The sequence below is a fragment of the Fulmarus glacialis genome, unplaced genomic scaffold (genome assembly GCF_000690835.1).
Source record: "Fulmarus glacialis isolate BGI_N327 unplaced genomic scaffold, ASM69083v1 scaffold1189, whole genome shotgun sequence".
Lineage (NCBI taxonomy): Eukaryota > Metazoa > Chordata > Aves > Procellariiformes > Procellariidae > Fulmarus > Fulmarus glacialis.
This window is the reverse complement of record NW_009234989.1, coordinates 12880-33638: the sequence shown is the minus strand read 5'-3', so window position 1 is coordinate 33638 and position 20759 is coordinate 12880. Positions and strand designations below refer to the sequence as shown.

The 20759-nt window shown below is 33.8% G+C and overlaps 1 protein-coding gene across 3 annotated transcripts in view; it reads right to left on the bottom strand.

The window, feature by feature from the left end:
• Window positions 1-20759, bottom strand: part of CEP170 (centrosomal protein 170kDa) — a 78778-nt gene that overhangs the window by 45806 nt on the left and 12213 nt on the right. For 2 of the 3 annotated variants that reach the window (XM_009585803.1, XM_009585804.1), the window contains exons 5-8: window positions 20581-20743; window positions 18297-18431; window positions 9398-9874; window positions 6135-6781 (exon numbers count right to left, since the gene is read on the bottom strand). In XM_009585803.1, the coding sequence (XP_009584098.1) occupies window positions 6135-6781; window positions 9398-9874; window positions 18297-18431; window positions 20581-20743 (1422 nt within the window). The remainder of the gene's footprint in view (window positions 1-6134; window positions 6782-9397; window positions 9875-18296; window positions 18432-20580; window positions 20744-20759) is intronic. The other variant, XM_009585805.1, reaches the window with a different exon arrangement.

Genomic DNA, 20759 nt, shown 5'->3' with positions numbered 1-20759 from the left:
AAAACAAAATCATTAAATGATCACAAATGTTCTTTTTGAAGATGGCAGAAGGATGGACTGAGGTTTGATTTTGGTACTTTTTTTCAAGCTTTACTTCTGGTTGGGGATCGGTATGTTGAATTTGAGATCTAAAATTACTTTGCTAGTGAAAAAAAATCTATTATTTATCAGGAAATTTAAAGGAATATAACATAATTGAAGAAAACAATTTTGGGACCAAAGAAAACTTTATCTAAACCCAATGTTTTCATATGCATATGAGCGGCTATAACATTCTAGATTCCCTGGTTAGCTAGGCTGATGAGAATTGAAACACACATACAGCCTTTATTCTGTTCCTTCCCTTCCCACACATACTGTAGCAGAGTTAAACTCTTCTGTGTAAGTTCTACAAAGTACTTCCATTCAGAAATACCCTGAAATGAAATTGGCTGAAGAAGAAAAACAAAAAAAACACCTAAACAAAAGAAACAAAAAAGGACCCCCCCAAGAAAACCCCCAAAGAGCTTGCAAAAAACTCGTCGAGTTGCTTTTTATTTATTGCAATAGCCTCGAAGTATTTAATATTCCAAACGCATCCAGAATTATTTGCACATTCATTTATTAAAATTTATTACTGGTAGCATTTTGCTTTATTGAAAAAAGGAAACTCATTAGGCTGATAATTTGCAGTCTTTTTATACCAACAAAAAGGAAGATGAACTGCAGAAACATAATTTTGAATTCCTTCACCCACTGACAGACTTACCTTTTCTGTGGCCTAGGAAGATTTTTTTTAACCTGGTATGACTGCTGAGAACAACTTCCTTCTAATAGAAGAAATTTAATTATTTAAAAAAATGTAAAACAGACAGAAAATTTATAACATAGTGCAAAATAGAGACCAATTGCTAAGTGTTAACAGAAGAAAGAATTGAACCTATCTAAAGGGCAGAATGGCTGGATGTAAAGGAAAAACAAATCCTATGACTATGCCCCATTTACCCATGTATGTGTTAAAAGTAACACTGAAAACATATTCTAAATCAAATCAAGATCCTGAATTTGTTTTATTTTGTACTTAGCTGTTAGCTGCAACAATAAGAGGAGTATTCTGCTAGAAATAGTTGTGGCTTTCTGAAGCTATTTGAGTAGAGAATATTGTATGCCTGGTACATTTGAGGTGATCTTTGTAGTATGTAAGAGCAGCTGTTCTTCTTTACACATTAATGAAATTGCTCTCAATGGTAATTTTAAAAAGAGCTCTACAAGTATAAAAAGAGAGCCAACATCTATTATTCAATCATAACTTTCTTTCATGTTATTAATGTATTTATTTTCTAAACCTGTTTGCCTACTAACTAATCTATACTTCTCTACGAATTTAAGTGACATTTGAACACCTGGATGCAGAAGTGCCATTGGCTAATGAAAGGACTTTTAGGAAGCAAAGTTTATTGCTATTTTTCAAGTGTTCTCTATTTATAAAGAACATTAAGACACAACCATATATTTATACTGTAGAGAACAAGTGAAAAGAACACAGGAGTTTCTGAGGAACAGCACTGACCTTGCTTAGAATTTGTATTTTGTAAACTAAAGGTGACACAGGACCCTATGGAAACCCATGACAGAATAAAAATGCAAGTAAACTAGTGACAGAAGAGGGAAATGTACAACACATTTCCACACCAGTAATACTGGCAGTATTCACTCAGTCTCTATATATCAAAAAAAACAACACAATTTGAAAGAAATAGTAATAATGTCAAGTTACTAAAAAATAAAATAAGCCAGAAGTCCTAGAATATGTGTTTCAGAGAAAATGTCAATAATACAAGATGGAGCTTGTGAGCATGGGTTTGTGTTACTTGTGAAAAGCACAGCTGGATCCTACGTAAGCAGAAATATCGTGGGGATAGCATTCTCACCAGTTGACTAAGGAAAGAAGGCAGTTACAGTGAGTAACAGCTGAAGATTGCAACTGTTTGGAAATTATAATCACTATCTCTACCATGGGAACTCTGACAAATTTTTCCTTTCAGAAATACCATGAAATGAAATTCGCCTAGGCAAAAACAAACAAAAACACCCCTAAGCCATGCTCATTTTCCTTCTATGATAGTTTCATGTTTTGATATTTGTCCTGGACATGTGTATGTATTGTATTTTAAAACAGAAACAACAATGAAATCCTCTTATGATGACTGCTTCTCTGTCTCTGCCTAATAAGATACACAGGATGTCTCCTAGCCGCTACAAAATTTGATGTTTTTAATTTTTTTTTACTTATTATTTAATTTTTAAAATTTATTTTTTTAGTTATTCTCCAAGATGTTTGTTTTGTTCTAAGAAACATGACACGCCAATTCTAAACATCAGTAACCTGTTCAAAGCTGGTTACAAGGCAGTGATATTTACTTCCTCTGACAATATCTTTAAGATTTATGAATAAAATTCAAATAACAGCATAGAAGAAATAATTATTAGTATTCCTGAAATACTAAGTAATTACATCAGTTCCTATCATGGCTGATCTAAGCATAGAAGATTTTAAAATACAATCAATCCAAATGATTAACTGACATACAAGTGAAACCAGAACAATCTCTGGAGGACTCCAGGCGTGTACAGGTCTTGCATCTTTTTTTTATGTTTACAACTGAAAACTATCTGCTTACTATTTTTATGATGTACTTTATTTTTTCACCCTAAAATAAAACCTTTTTTTTTAAATCTTGCAGATTTTCAAACAATTTAACAAATTTCTCTTTTCCTACTCAGTTCAGTGCCTGTAGGCATTTATATAAATTGATTTTATTCCAGAGAGCTTCCCTGTCAGATCTTGATATCTTGTCTGATTTTAATTTCATTGGCTCAGCAAATTATCTAGGTGTTGAAAGTTGTGTAAGACACAAGCCTTAATGTTTTTGGAATCTATCATTTTATGTAAGCTACAGACATTCACTCCGAGACAGTCATCACTGCAGATAAATGATTACACCTCTCTCTTAGGGAAAAGTATCTCACTAAAAATCTTTTCTCTGTTACTTAGAAAATGTCTTCCTCTTTCCTTCTGATTATTTTTGTATATTTCTCACATTCTCTTTTCAAAAGCCACGCTTTAAAATGGTCAAGGAAAAAAAAAAAAGAGTATGTTGTTTGTTATTCTACTCCTTTTCTGCTGTAGAGACAATACTTTTTTCTTACAGACTGAAAGAGTAGTAGAGGAAGAAATGGATCCTTAGCAATCTAAATGAAATCAAGATGCTGAATAAGCAGGACAGCATCCTTTCTGGATTTTTAATATAATTTAACGTAAGTATCTATTTCCTAGAAGCTTTAGTAAAAGGCTGCATTAAGCAAAATGGTGCTTTTGAAGGAAACAATGTAGCTCAACATTAAGGTCTTTCCCCCCCTTTTTTTTTTAAATTATATAGATAGATTTTTTTCCCATTTTTCTGAGAATTTTAACTTTGATCTCCTGCACGCCTCTCTTGGATTCTTGACTCAAAGAAGCATTATTAATCATGCCTTGATTTTTGACAAGTTAATGCCACTCTTGCATTTGTGGTTTGCTCTTATGTTCCTTTTCAGAGAAAAGAGTAGACTCTGCCTACAGGAGTAAGGCTAAGGCTAAGGTTTCCCAAGTGAATGAGTCACACTAAAAGTAATCTTTGGATACTTTGGTCATTCTCACCCTTTCTTCCAGTAAAAGGGAAAAAATACCCAAACCCAGAAGTATTTTATTCCATAGGAAATCCTTCAGGTAAACCAGACACGGATCTTTGCACCATTCTAATGTAAATTGTTACTGACAAGACTGCATTATTTGTGCAAATGTTTTAGAAAGTTATCCTTGCTATTTGTAGTGCATTTTCACCCCAATCCTAGCAAATGCAACTCTTGAATTTCAGTTAATTTTTTGACCCATTCTTAAATGGGACTCAATTGAGCAGTCATTGTAACTGCTGAGAAAAAGGGCTGACTTGCCAGCAAAGAAAGAGGTTATACTGGAATTATTGATAAAATATATACCAATAATTCTCCTAAATCCTCAATAAAGCAGCACAGCAGTCAACAGGCTAACAAAAGTCCTTGTCTTATTCCTCACTTACCCACCTTCAGCAAAGTAACAGAATCCACAGCATTAGCAATTTAAAACAGGAGGGAAGCAAAGCTGAGCTCAGCTGGAGGAAGAAATTTTGGCTTCCATTTGGTTTTGATTTTCTTCACTAGGTGTTTTTCCGCACTTCATAAAAATAATATCTTACTTCTTTCATATTACCGAATCAAATACTGTGCAGCAGGACTCTTTGAACTGGGTGCAAAATATAGTGTTCATAATACTTCAGTACAGATACTAAGTGAAAAGATACAGAAGACCTTAAAGAAAAAACGTCTCTGCTTTACTTCCTAGTAAATCTTTAGTTTCTAGTGGTGACACTTTTTAGGTTAGCAGTAAGGGGTATTTATGATATCCAAAATGTTTTTATATAACGCTAAGAATATTAACCAATACTTTACTACCATCCCTAATGCTTACATTCACCTTCTGTCCCTAATGCTTACAATCACCTCCTGTTCCTGAATCTCTCCTGTAGCAGGAGAGATTTGTTTCAAAAAAAACCCTGACTGCAGATATCCTGGACAGATATTAAAGACCACAAATAATTTCAAAACTTATTAAACATTAGACAGTATTAACATTCTTATAAAGTACCTAAATTGTCTATTTCCTAATGTTAATATTTTTTCTGGTTTCCAAATAAACTCTGTTGCATAACTATACTTAGCAAAAACAGGACTTACAAATCGTCAATTAAATTGCATCAGAAAATATGTAACTTAAGAATTAAATGTAGATATTTGTAGTCGCTAAGTCAAAGCAATGACGTTCTTTAATATTCACTTGCTTTTTTGGAATGCTTTTAGTTCTCAGAAGTTCTTTGAATACTGACTCAAAGAGGTCAAAAGTCTCCTCTTCTGAATCCGTAAGAGGCAAAACCATTATCTTTATGATTTTATTGAAGGCAATTCTCTTTATTTTAATCCCCCCCGCCCAAAATGCTCCATAAGCACCTTTTATAAAATAAAACCATCTGTAATAAAATTTCCCATTTCCCCACTACGTCAGCATTTTTCTACAAAATCAAAACAGTGAAGCTAGCTTGTCTTTCAAAGAATATTTTTCAATTTTTAGCCAAAATTCATTCTAAATGTATTAATGTATTTGTTCAGCTCTGAAAAAGTTTGAGACACACAAAATCAATCCTCAGATAATTCTGTAACAAGTAAGCCATGAATTTCCTGTTAAATTGCCCCCAAAATTGCCTAGATTTGCATGTCAGCATTCTACCACAATGGATTGTTTAGGAAAACAAAACAATAACAGAAAAAAATCCTCTTCAAGACTCAGTTAAGCCAAATGATTAAACGTAACTTCTCCTACCCATATCTTCCTGTTGAATCCAAAGAAAGAGTTATTTGCAGTTATATGACTTGTATTGTTATTTATATTGTTATATATATTGTTACCAAGAAGCAAGTGTTACTTGGTCATCATAAGATTCCTAAGCCTAATGAAGCATATACCTATATTCAAACTAGGAAAACGACATTGCTATCATATAAACATTTTTGGAAAATGAAACCATTCTGATACTTACTCCTTATAATGGATGCTGAAATTTAATTTACTGTTATTGAATATACTTTTTTTATAAGTACAGAAAACGTTTACAATCTATTTCTCTATGATAATCTGGATGGAACCAATTTATATACTGAAAACTACAGAGACTTAGGATTTTAAGAAAAAGATGAGTACTTCCGCAGGGACATTATAAATTCAAATCTAACAACTCTCATAAAAATACCAGTTAATTGAATTCTGTTGCCTAGTATTTTTACAGTACTTAAATCTTTTGAAAACGCATTAAAACTACCTAACTAAAAGAACAGCAGTATCAAACAGGAATAATTTTTAGCCAAATGCCTGCTGCTGCTTTTATTACATTCCGTATTTCATCATTATAGGCTGGCTTAAAAACTTGTCTTATTGCAGCAGCTTTAATAAGTAGAATTGAAGTGGTAGACTGTTGCCCACACATCACATACCACTTTAACATCGGTATACCTTTTAGGTTTCTCACCTTGTCAATCATTTTACGGGCTTCCATTTCTTCAGAATTGGGATTTTCCAACTCAATAGTGTAAGTACCTTTGTCACTCTGGTCGTCCTCATTGTCCTTTTCAATAGCAGCAGAAATATGTTGGCTTTTCAACTTTTTGTCCATCTCCTGGTTCTGAGTAGGCCTATGGCCAAGGCTTCCTGAACTCCTTAACAATGCAGCTTGTAAGACAGGTAATGCAGCAGAGGGTTCTTCTGATTTTTGTTTTAAAAGTTTTGCATGAACACCATGTACTACTCTGTGATGCGATGAGCCAGCTTGCACAGATGAAGGGACTGCTTTCTCTCCTGACGTAGGTTTCACTCTTTCAGCTCGCGTATGAGGCGTTGGAGATGAAGATTCTGGGCACAGAGCTCCTACATTCTGAGAAAAAGAGTAAGAACGTCTCTTTCGAGGATGATCTTCATCAAAAAACTCAATCATAAAGGCTGTCTGACTCAAACTGGCTTGCTCTTGCTGCTTTTCTGTGGAATGGACTTTCTGGTTTGACTTTTTCAGCTCTGTATGATGATGCCTTAAGTGTTCTTCAAGTGCTGCCCGCTTACTGTAATGCCGGTGTGCACCAGCATTTTCTGAATCACTTTGTGTACCATCATCATGCTTATTCCCTACAAGCAAAGCAAAAGAATATATAGCACAATGAAACAAAAAAACCCCAACAAACCAACCCAACACATACAAAAGAAACTGGCAAACTATGAAAGCAAGAATTTCAAACTGGTTTTCTGTTTAGGCTCCAACAGCTTTCAGTACCTGGCTCTGCAAATTTTGTACAGCTCTTGGTAATGCATTCAACTTGCCATGAGTCAAAAAATGAAACACATTATAAGCTGATCGGTAACAGCAGTGCATTTGAATTACCCTTTTCACCACAATTCTCATGTGTGAATACTTATCAGTGACTTACAAAAGCCAGTATTTTGCCAGCTGTACTACAGTATGTTTCCCAATGATATTAATTTTGTTACACAGCCAGTTGATTACAAATGACTACTGAAACATTCTAGGCAGGGTTAAGAGGGAAAAAAACCCCTACAATAGTCCTTCTAGCAGCTGAAAATACCTATTTAGAGCCACAGTTCATATTGTTGGATTCCTCACACGTTTACAACAGTTTATCTTGAGGAATGTCTACTGAAAATTGGAATGAATTCTTTATTACTCTTTGCAAGAAGTAAAATGAGTTTTTCCATCATTCACTCCCCTCCACGTCTGATGTATGCATGTAAAATGGTTGTTATTACTTATTCATTCCACAAACTACTTTGAGATCTATGAATAAGGAATATGTATTTCATAAATCATATATACACATATAAATATACTTTGTAATGACACCTGAAAATGCATGGAAGGCTGGATACTCATACACAGTAAGTCCCATTTAACTCAGCAACTTCACGTACAATGAAAGTGTATACACTTTTAAGTTTTAGCTCAGTTCCTGGGAAGGAAGTTTTACCTTCTTTGAACTATTTTGGATCAAGTCTTACTCATGTATACATAGAACGTACAATTTATTTTTTTTTATTCTCAAGAGGATAGGTTTTTTAAGGTTTTCTCACTTACATAGCTAGGATGCGCAGCTACTATTCACTTAAATAGTAATCACATATTGGGAAACCTCACTTATCAGACTAATAGCACTGAATACACAGCTGAAATCCTAACTTATTATTCCTGTTTGCTACTTATTTGTACAGTGACTAAGAAAATGATGTGATGGTTCACATACTTCCAAATAATAACAATAAATATCAACACCACAGTGAAAGTCATATAACATAAATTTAGCACTTCAGTACAGGATATTATAAGAAAAAGCTGGGAGGAAGAACAAAAAAAAATTTTTTTTTTTTTTTTTTAATCAAACTTTCAAAGCGGCTAGGTATATTCTCTACCTTTATGATTTGAAAAAGTACAAGTAATGAGTGAGAATACAAACAGATCACAGAAGATTAAAAAATTCAGATATTTATTATGGCCATATGCACCCCATAACTTACACCTCTTTCAGATGAAAATTTATCAAACTTCGAGGAGTTTCTGCCAGGAAAAGGCTAAGGCCTTGTAAACAAAGCCCTTCCTATTTATCAAAGTGACATGGCTAATATTTTAAAGAATATTCATGAACATAATACAGTATCATGAAGATCAAAGAATACTCTGTGATATACTCTAGAACAAATATTATGCTATTATCTTAATGCTAGCACATTGATACAATTCTGCTTTCAAAATTTTATTTTTTAGCTTAATTTGGAGGAGTCAGCCTTAAAAAGCAGACTTTTGATCAGTAAGACAAAGCACATTGTACACAGTCCCAGCTGGTTTAAGAACTAGACATGATAATGTTGCAGAATGACAGAAAATGGGAATTGCGGAGTTAACCTGCTGAAATTAAAAACTGAAAATAAGAGCGACTTGAAAAAATTCTTTAGAAGTTTTCATTCTGAAAGTTTGAATGTCACTGGAATCTTCATCTGAACATCAAAACTACTTCTTCTCTATTTTGCTAAGTGGCATCCAAAAGAGTACACTTTTCACACCTAACATTCCATTTAATTTTATTTCAAGTGTCACTGTCTGCAGTAAATGAACGTGTATAATCACCTGGAACTCCATTCAACAACAGCATTCTTATAAATACAATATTCTGCAAGATAAGTACAAAAACTGAAGCTCTTGGTCTATTTCTGATTCCTCAAATTCCTCCACTCAAATTTGACTCCATCACATATGATTGATTTAAGCAGAATAATTATATTCTTTACCATAAATGATTTTCTCAGAGCACATGAATATTCACAGAACATATGCTATTGGAAGAGTTGCTAAAAGCATAAATTGAACTTTAGAGCTTTTATTCTAAAAAGCAATTCAGCTTTTTAAAGTAATGCATGGAAAAAAGTGAAATATATAAAATTTAATGAAGGTTTGGGTTTTTTCCCTTTCAAGATCAATGTTTTAAATACCTGATGTTTTCAGCTGTACTAGAATATCTCCAATTAGTATACTTATTGTAAGATGATTCAGGATTTGGTTTTCTAACCTCTTTTTAAGAATTAATACTGCAATAAAATTTCCCAGCACAGATCCTTGTGCGCGTGTGGAGTATCTGTGATTTCAACTGAACTCCGCAAGGGCTCAGGGATCCACTCACTGGATGCTGGTGAGGAATCGTTGCTTTCAGAAATAAGCATATCTGGAATTATTCACTTTACCTTTCAGTCTCTTCAAGTACACTGGAACATCACTCTTAATACTTTTGGAATCCTCCTCTGTTGGTTCCCATATCATTCTAGGAGGATTGTTCTGTGCTAGCCAATCTGCTACTTTGCTCTCTGCGGCCATCATCACCGATTGAAGCCCAGGCAGGTCCTGACCACTGGAGGAAGAAGGCTTTTTTGACTTGTGACGCTGTTCCGATGTGAATTTTGTCACGTGATCTTTGATTGTTACTTTTCCTGGAGTGTTGTCATCAAATTCAATGGTAAAGGAAGCATGCCCTGCACCTGCTGCATGGGAGCTTTGGGTGTCTTTTGTTGGAATTTCATGAATAGTGCTCTCTGCTACCTGTGAAGGTTGCTGGAATTCTTTTGTAGGGATTTCAAAATAACTTGGCTCCCTACAGAAAGGATAAAGTTCTTCACTTGCAGCTGCAGATTGCTCCTCAGCTTGCTTGGCATCTGTGCTGCCTCCTATTAAAAAAAATAAAAAATAGATTTCACAATACTTGGGAACTTCAGATTCTTCAAGAAGTTTCCGAACTCCTGTAAAGCACATTTGAGTAATTTCTGGAATCAACAGTAAGATTGTGGAGAAGACTGAGCTACGTAGTTCTGGAAAATAATTCCAGAATTACATATTAAAAGTATTACTGAAAAGACTGCACAAGCTTTCGCTGTAAGGAGTGTAAAGTGGCAAAAAGCTCACTTAGAATTTGTCAAAGGAAATTTGCATTCCAAAAATTTTTAGATGCCGTAAAGGTCAGATGAGTTATTAGCACATGGAAAACAAGTAAATCACGTTAGAAAAATAGTTGAGATGATCATTATTGCAATTCCAATCTATCGGAAAAACATCAAATCAAGGTGCCCCCATAACAAGTGCTGGTGATCTGGCTTTCATCTCCTGCAGTGGACAGCTGGTATCATTTTATTTGGTAAAATTCTTTGGAAAAACAATTCACACATTAATGCAAGATAAACATTAATGCTGGCTTGAAAAGTTTAACGCTGAGAAGCATTGGAAGTGTTTTGGAATTCAAACACTTTATGTTTCTACAAAAGATAAAACCAAAGAATCGAGCTAAATCCTACTGTCATCTGCTCTTATCTTCCTTGTTTCCAGAATTTGTAGATGAATAGAAAAAGTAACAATAGCTGGAAGCATGCAGACTGTTACCAAACCACGCTCTAACTGGGTAAAGAAAGCAGAATGTGGAAAAAGCACAGGGTAGTAATTGAAAGTCCCACTATATAGCCTGAACGAAGGTTAAAGCTTCTTGTGGTTGCAGCAAAGCTACCAATGTGCCTTTAAGAAAACAAACCTTGTGGTTGCATTTCATGAACTAGTAAGCTAGCCAAAATATCTGGTGTAGAGATGTGCTATAAGCAACAGATGCTTGAGATGTTAGCAGCAATGGCAAGTTGCATTCCAGCAAAAGAATTCTGAATAGTTCCTACGTGATTTATCATGAACCACATTAAGATGTTTAAGAAATCATTTTAGGTTGCCAAGTAAAGGAATAAGAATGCAATTAATAGATTTCTGGGGCTAAAAATAGCCACACTAGCTGAGACAGTTAACATTTGTGTATGAAACTATTATGCAATAAGGTAGCAATAGGAACATTTATACTACAGTCAGGAGTTTAAGGGGTAAAGGATGCAGGATGGCATAATGCGCCTATGCTGTTCTTCACAAACACATGCTTCTTGTGAAGATTTAGGAAAAGGTTAAAAATTTAAAAAAAAACAGGATGGTAATTTGATACAGAGAAAGAGAACTAATTAAGAGACAGCATAATAGCTGGAAAAGTTAAAAAAAGAATGACATTATGGAGTGATAACAAAAACAGTACACATTCATTATTATTGCCATGCTTGGATACCAAAAGGGTAAAATAACTCTGATGCAGGTATCACAGCTGTTTTAATTTATTTTATCTAAAAGTAGCTGTTGCAAACACGAAAGATGTTCGGAATTCAGACAGTTTTTATATTGTGCTGTTGCATTCCAAGAATACCCTAGCTAATGCTTTTCACTGCACTGTCAGCTACCTCATCTCTGTGGGGTAGTTTTCAGGCACTACAACTGCAACTCACTACTCCCCCTCCCTGGGAAACGGAATGCCTTTTTAGTCCCCTTCCTGAAAACACTTATGCCAGCAGACAAACAATATAGAATGAATCTATTTTACCGATGCAAAGGTCATTAAAAAAGTTTCTATGTTTAGACAGAAAATGTGCAGAAATAAACAAAAGTCACACTTTGCAGCTACTAGATTTTAGGTAAACTACCATCACTCTCTGTTTGTTTCATCCAGCTAACAAGCTGGAATGGATCAAGCTCTAGTAGGATCAAATCTAGAAGCAGGATCCTTACAGTATGCAACACTGTCATTGAACAGGAGAGTAATCCACCAGGGAGCCAGTTCATATGTAGCTTATTTTTTTCCCTATGCTTCTATTTAGAGCTTCAAGCCTACAATTTCATGCAACTCCTGCAACCAATAATTAAGCAAGATACAGTGTTCAATGCTCCTTCAAAAGATAACTGGCTAATACAGTATGTTTTGAGAAATATTTCTACTTTTGGGCCAGGTAAGAGCAATCTATTGGCCATGCAATAAACAATATTTTTCAGTAAATATGAAATAACTGGTTCATCACCATCTTTTGAAAATTATAAGATTGTAGCCAAACTGCATTAGATGTATGGTAGGTTTAGGATGAGGGGATCTGTAACACTGGCTTGTCAGCATTGATGGACAACTTCATAAAAAAATTTTCCCTGTGAAAGTTGTTTGCACTGAATTTAACATTTGAAATCAACTGTTTATACTATAATGATATGCACAGTATTTGATTCTAGTATTTTTGATTAAACAGATGCTATAATATCGTTTGAATCTAAATTATGACAATGAGTTTAATCAAAGGAAGTGAGAAACTGAACTATAACTAAATTGTAAATTTTTCTAAACTAGAAAAATTCTTAGAAATTATATAATGAAAAAAATCTGAAGTACAAGTTAATTTTAATTACTTTAAAATCCTATTTTCAGTCTGAAGTACTTGCATTTTTAGAAGAGTTAAATACATCAGAACTTATTAGAATAAGGAATTGAAAACCATGAGGAAACAAAAAATTAATATAGATCCTGATCTGAACCACCCTTTGGAATTTTTCACCCAAATTCTAAATGCAAGTCCTTACAGCTTTCTAAATATTACATAGAGCGATCTATAAACTAGCCTTACCTTTGAAATCCTATTATAAAAAGTAATCTGCCAAGATGAAGGAAATTATATATCAGACTAAACACAGACAGTTTTAAGAGAAAACCCTCAAGCAAATACTTGAACATAGTGGTCATCACAGCTCTATAACTTTTAAACAAAACAAGCATAGTATCTATACAGCAAAAAAGGCAATTGTGTGGAATTGAAAGTGTGTTTTGGGAAAACGAGGCGATGGACGGGTTATGAACTGCAATCTCTTCAGGAACTGAAGAGATTTCTGAACTGGCAAGAAAGGAAAGGGGCAGAAAAAGAACCAGGTTATCTGTAAAAAAGGAGCTCTAATTCTACAAAGGTCTGGAGCTACAAGAGATAAATGTGCAACAGTTTCTACAAGGCAAGAAAGGAAGCACTAATTGTAGCTGCTACACAGATGTAGTGAGACTATTAATGGAATAATGAGTCTAGGCGAGGCTAAGGGGGAAACCATGTAATATTTGGGAAATCATAGGCTTAACCAAACGGAGATTCAGGGAGATTCTTTACTAGAATAATCTGAGAGACGATCATCAGAAAAGCAATATTCACTTTGTGACATTAGCAGAATTGTTTACACTTTCTAGGACTTTTTGGTTTTTTAAGTTTTATTTCTTAATCTGTTACACACACAACTAGTCAGAATCTTAAAATTTTACGTGCCAAACTAGACAAGAAATGTCATAGTTCTTCTGTGCTATTCAACACAATCTATCAGATAGGCAAGAAATTACCTGTGTATATGAATATATTATCATCTGCAAAGATAGGATGAAATCTCAGAAAACATTTTGCAGAGTCTTCAGATTTTTTAGTAGTGTTCTTTTTTTTCTGCCTTAAAGATACAATTTTAAAAATAAATCTTGTAAAAGAAAATTATCTGGAATTTAAAAAGCACTTATTGAAAAAAATGTCTGTAAACCTGGAGCAAAATATTTACTTGCAGAAGGTGTAAGCAGCAGCCAAAGTATCATATTTACACAATACCCCAAAATATTTTTTATGTTAGCTTTGTATTTGGTACTGTGCAATGGTATGTTTAACGAAAAGAAGCTGAAGTTAGCACTTTCAAATGCGTAACAGAATTTCTTTTTTTCCTTTCTCCTTCTCTCCATATTACTACTTTTTATTTCCCACTTACCTTTTAGGTTCTTTTTTTGCCTTATGGCTGAAGCATATTTTTCATTTGTTATTTAAAGACTAGATTGTGAAAAATACATGTGATGATTCATCTAGTATTAAGTAAGAAGATCTTTGTCTTTTAATGTTGTCATAACCTGTCTTATGAAATAATATCAAAATTGCTCTCTCTAAATAAAAACATAAAATAGCAGTGTATAGAAATCCCACCTCTCATAATAAATCATTTAACTGCATGCTTTAAAGGAGTTAGAGTGAAAAAAGTGGGAAACTAATCTTACTTAAATATATTGCTGTGATGGCTCTCAAAAGTTCTATGAGCTCCCCGTGACATACGGTATACATTCGCTGCTACAGCTTTGCAAAGCAAGTCTTACATATGCAGCACTTGCATGTATTCCAGGCCCAAACTCAGCAAAATTCTAGAACAAACTTCTAGGAACTTTAATGTTAATACCAGTGATTAAACATGTGTGTGTAATCTCCTACACATGCCGATTACACTGGAATTTCTAAAATAAGTCAGCCTGCTTTACCTTAATATGACACTGTTTCTTAAACGTAAGGAACATTTAATCTGACATATTGTTATGCAATGCTGGAATTAAAAAATACTTCAAGCTAAATGGAAAAAATTACTTCAGATTCTTAAAGCCTGTTTAAAAATTTAGTTCTATTTTTTCTTAGATTTCTGGTAAAGGCATTAATGATGTAAAATTCTATATATACTACTGAGATCAGCAGAGAATGCAGTTTTTGCTTTGCCAGTAAGTGAGGGTGTAACACATGGCAATAATAACAATTACATACCTGGTAAACTTGCCAATAACATGTAAGTTTAACAGCTGCAGCATAAATAAAGTCACACCATAGGTGTATATGCAACTGTTCATTTTAATACGGACTAGTAGATCTATGGATCATTAAATTAGAGCAACATGCATGTCTGAAAAAAGCAGAAAGGTTTTTTTCTTTTTAAAGTTTTCCAGGATGTTCTGCTCTGTTCGCAAATAATTTCCATTAATGAGTTTCCGTTGTGATAGAAAGACAGTAACATTGAAATAATCTTATTAACTTGAGACTGTAAAGACTAATTGTCTATAGTTGGCTTAACAGAAACAAATCTCCCATTTCAATCTCCTCATTAAACCTTGCCCCATCTGTTATAATTCATGCATTCTTTTCTATTCAGTGAATAATCATGTACCAAATCATTAAAGCATGAAGCAGATTCTTCATAGGATTAATTTGTTAAAATTGTATCAGGCTTTATCGATTTGAGTTACTGAACACAAAGTTTAAGAACTTATATACATGAATTCACCTGTAATGTACTTAACTTTTAGGCAGTTTATATTAAGAAGCATGCTCCAAATTAGTGTTTTAAATACTTAACACAATTTAGCCCATGAAAGAACAACTAACAGCACCAATCTTGAACGTTTTTTATTAAATTAAAGTTCATTTTTATTTAAAAAATATCCAGACATGACAGTCTTGTGAAGTTTCCAATTTCTTTTCATTAAAGTGTTTCTTTATATTGATTTCCAATCATTATTTCATCTATGTTATAAAACTTAAGTGCATGAAGAAAATACATACTAACTTGTTGAAAATTAACTTCATGTTTTCATGCAATGTAACTGTAGACCAAAGAGGCCCAAAAAGCTTATGTCTTTATTTTATAATCGTATGAAAATATTCAGGATATTTTTTGCACACTTCTACACAGACATAGATAGTTTTCTGAGACCAAGGAAATGTGTCCGTAGAGGCAAATGCCAACTCTTATCTGGTCTGTCTTCTCAGGCTCTCTACCAACACTACTAAGAAACATCTACAACAGTCAAAAAACAGACTAGTAAAACATGCAACTAATGTCTACGCAGAGATTAAGTGATCAAGATAAATAAATCACTTGTCTATACATGGGATTTTAGTTCCACATCCTCCCAAATTAAATTGTTTTGCAAAAATGTCAGGTTTTGGTTTTTTCCCCAGCAGTGTCCTCCTATAACATTTCACATAAGCTTTTGTTTAGTATGTGCTTACTCAAACTGAATTCCATTCTTGCAGATTTATTAGTCTTTCGGTTTGAGGAAATAGAAGCTATTCGTACACTCTACTTAGATTAATTCTATTCTTAGGAGATAAATTCATGATTAAACAACAACAATATAAACAAAAGGGATTTCTAACATATGTTGTATATTTTAAAAAAAAGAAATGTTGTATTTGCCAAGAAGGCTCTGGGCCCAAAACTTATTTTTATATATAGTGTATATATCTGGAAAACAAACAAAATCAGTTAACCGCTGTAGAAAACATTAGTCCATCTTCTATTTTCATCATTTACTTTATGATGACTTATGATCACTAAGGCAAAGCATGGCAAAAACATCCCCATCACTAGCGAGTTCTGTCTAGAATGAACTTATTTTTGTCTACTACTGAAACAAATTGCACCTCCTTGATTAGTTTGAGAGGAAGTTAGAATCTCATTTTTCTTTGAACTCAGGAACTAAGACAGAAGCATGGATCACTTTCTCAAAAATCTCTTGGTAAAATAAAATCCCATGTATCTATCTAAGAGCATGTAAACCATTTAATGCAATATTGCTTCTGAAAAAGCAATTTACAATTATGAAAAAATAAGAACCTTATGCCTTGTTAATGGCATGGCATCAAAACCACAGACTTCAGGATATTACTTTTTAATAATCCTATATTTAATGAGGGCAAATAACATGCATGGTTTTTAAATTAAAACAATGTCGATAGATACCCACGAGTATAAAAAGCTTGATGAATTAATATTTCTGTTATATCAGTTTGTTACAAACATTAGCATCTAAGCAATAAAAACACAGATACTAGAGACTTTACCATGCCTGTTTTGGCATATACAGCAAGATACAGAGTCACAGGTTTCATAGCCAATAGTTAATGCTTCCTGTAATCTGGAAAGTAAGGAGAATCATTGTGGCTAGCAAGTCTATCAACGGCAAGACTCGAAGGCAAGGACTTAATTCTTTTTCTTTGTAACTGATGACTTACGTGCTTTTCCTTTTTGTTGAGAAAAATGGAAGTGGAACAACACCTAACAGTCATTGTCTCTCATTATTATTGCCATTAGGAACAAAATTTATATTTCTTAGGAATGCTTAAAAGTGTTTGAAGAACACATTTCTAGACAAGACTTGAACTGGAGAGTTATAGATTACTAACGCAGGATATTAAACCTGTACTTAAAAAGCCTCCATAGGAGCACACAATAGCATACTCTACTCATGCTGCGTACGGTAAGAGAAATTTTTCACAAAAAAACCCAAACAAGTAAGAAAGCATTCTATAACTGTACTGCATTATGATGCAGTTCTTTTATATGCGACAAAGTTAAGTGGCATGAAAACCGTCACTAATTTAAATGTTTTCACCTGGTTTCTTTCTACTAGTCCAAAACTTAAGGGACTTTACTGTCTGAGTCATGACAACTTTAGACTAATATGAAAAAGGTCATTAAAGGCTATGACAAAACGTTAACTCCAAAGATGTTGACTTCATTACATTGAAGTGTTAGTTTAGTTTGATTTTACATGGTTTTAGAGTTTATTCCAATTCCTGCAAAATAGGATTAATGATAATCAAGGCAACTACTATTACAGGAAGAGAGAAATCGCCACCTCAGTTAAAGTTAAAAAACTTTAAAAAACTCCAAACTTAAAATTGTTGGGCATTAAATGCATATCTAAACAGGTAAACAAACATGGTTGAATTTTGTCCTAACTTGAATAAGTTTTAAGGTTATTCTCTTTATTAGAATAGCAGTCACTTTATTTAGATGCCTGATGATAGATTTAGAAGCCTAATTATAGACACTGAGATTTAAGTTTTGGCAATACAAACTGTGTATAGACAAGCTAACTAAAAAAAGTATCCGTATTATGTGGAAATAAACCTTACCAGTTTAACTTTAGACTATGCAAATCTTTACTGCAAGAACTATGAAATGTAATTTCCACTAATGCAGCATTATTGAATTACAGGAGAGAATGCTAGCATAGATCACCTTATATAGCTAAAAGTCAAATACAAAAATAATATAGCACCATTTATCTTCAGAAATTATTTTGATAAAATATCCCTATGCAATCTCTAATTTTGAGCATATAAAGTGACAGATATGGATTAAATTGATAAATAAGACACACTGGTTCAGGTAACATTATTTTCTGTATTTACTGAAAACAAATTGTATTATATACTAGAAAACTGATATATTGTATGTGAAATTGGTCTCTGGAAATGCATAGTTTCTCACAGAATAAATTTTTTAAACTAACTTAATTTTAATAGGCTTTCATCTATGCAACCTGTCTATGAAACTTCCAAACATTAATATCTGTTTAGTTCTCTAGGTAAGAATATATGTACTTTACTAAAGAGCACAAACCCCACAAAAATAAGACAACAGACTTACCTGAAGCCCCTGTCTCATGCATTTTTTCTTCATGCTTGCTATCTGGCTTACAACCACTTTTTTCATCAGCTTCATCATCACCCCACCAGGCTGGCTGTCCATATAAAGGTGTCCCACGAGGCATGGCAGAAAGATCTATAAAATCAGCCCAAAGCAGAGGAAATTACTTTTCTGTTTAGTTGCGATATTTAGGTTAAGATAACATGACGAGAAAGTCATGTGCTTGGATCGTTTCTCCTGGAAGTTGAAGTGAATTGGTTGCATGCATTTGCCGAAATACAAAACAAACTTGGAGGCTGGATAACCGATCTGGTTCTAAATATAAAAGCTTACTAATGACCTGATCAAAACTTCAGGCACAAACATTTATGCAAAGGCAGCTGACGTCTCTTATTGTTACCCTGATGTATCTATAAACATAATTTTCTGCTTTCAGTTTGAAGTCATCAGCATAGCAGTACATTCCTAAAAGCTGTCCGCTGCTATTTCTGTGAGAAGATTCTCACTTTTACCCAGATTGACCTTTCAATGAAATCTGAACTCACTGCATGAAAAACTGATCAAATTTTGCAATGTTGCCAAGGTTCCAAATTGCTGACAGCTACTGCAGAGTGCTGAAAGTTACCTTGTGTAAAACATTACTGAGCACAACCATTTTTCAATGTTTTTTTTTAAAAGGCAATAGTTAAATTACAGTACAATTAAAATTCCTATTTCTTATATAGGATGTATACACACGATTAAACACATTTAAATATAAAGATTAAATAAGAAAAAACACTGATATAATTAAGATTTCTACCTTGATGATAAATTGACTGGATTAGTTTTGACCTGATCTCTTAGGAGAATACTTCACCTCATGGAGATTTAGCTATTCTAGTATCATACAGATGTTCTGAGGATACTTTAAACAGTCTTGATATAAAATAACATGATCTGTTCAAATCCAGCTTAGTAGCTTGTCTGTTACTTTCTCTATCATGAATTTCAACATTTTTATTCAATGTTTTATTCACTGCCATTTCAAAGGTGATATTCAATTTCATAGGCATGCCAAAAGTTTCAATATGATTTAAAGATACTAAGTACTTCTTTTTTCAAACAGCATTACACTTTAGTCAATACTGAATTGTTTTTAAAAACTTGATGGCTGATGCTGGTGCACTGAATTAGAAATAGTAAACAGCTATGCATATATACAACAACAGTGAGATAATCAATCCCCCAAAAGCTTCTGAGAGTTGCACTCAAATATAAATCCCTATCATTAAATTTGACTGTTATTTTTGGAAAAGTAAAGAGAAAAATGGAAGATGAAGATAAAAAACCCCGCTGTGACACTTTATGAAAATTTAAGAGGACCCGACTGCTGAAAAGCCATATTGAATAGGAACACTGAAGTACTGGAGAGGCTTTATGTACCCTTAACAGGATGCCAGATCAGCCAACAAAACACACAGATTAATTAGTTATACCACAGAATGCTATATGTGGGGAAGAGAACTCTTTGAAATGTGTCTTCCAGGAGAATGGATTAAACCTAAACAAAACTGTACAGCCTTGACCTAAGCAGTCAGATGTAGTCAGCTCCATATTAAGGAAGCAACAATACCTGATTCCTTTCTCATTCTTGTGGTTATCTCCTGTAGTAGCAGGTAACACAGCAAGTTACTAGAAGATGAATAATAAAACTTGGGCAAGCCTCACACTGAAGTTAAGACACCCACAGCAGAACCACCACAACACTTTATATAAATATGAAAGATATAGAAACAAGACTGAAACTACAGTTTCTACAAATTCTTAAACCACAATAGAACACTTAGGTTATATCCCGATGCATCTAACAACAAATGCTAATATCTATAAAACAAACAAACAAACAAAACCCCCACCCATGTTAAAAGTGGGGGGGAAGCACACTTGACAATGGTGGTGGTAAAAAGTACAAACTGTTCCTGAACAAATATTTTCAGTAGAACTGCAAAAAATAGCACACTTTCCTGCCACAAATGCTGCAAGTTTGTGATTTTGGGAAGGAGAAATGCAAAAATCTGATAAATGCTGATTCAATGTCCCTTCGTGAGTTTTCTTAACATGTGGATACTACAGTAAAAAAGGCAGCAATTCAATTCTGAAAGTTATTAATTACATTTAGAGTACATTTAAAATTTCCTGTATGTGGAGTTTTTGCTATCTATATAATTTCACAAGCATCCTAGCAAAGCAAATAAATACCCTTTCCAAGTTTGTGTGCTTCTGCAGCAAAAATGAACCTTACCCATTGATTTCTCTTCAGATTTCAGTGCTTCTGTAGTTTTGTGGTGCACCTCAGCTGTGGAGTCTGTTACCTTGGACTCTGAGCTTTTGGAGCTGGTTTGCTTTGACCCTTCTGCCTCTGAAGATTTTTGGGATAACTGGAGTTGGCTTGTGAATTTTTCATGCTACATGACATTAAAT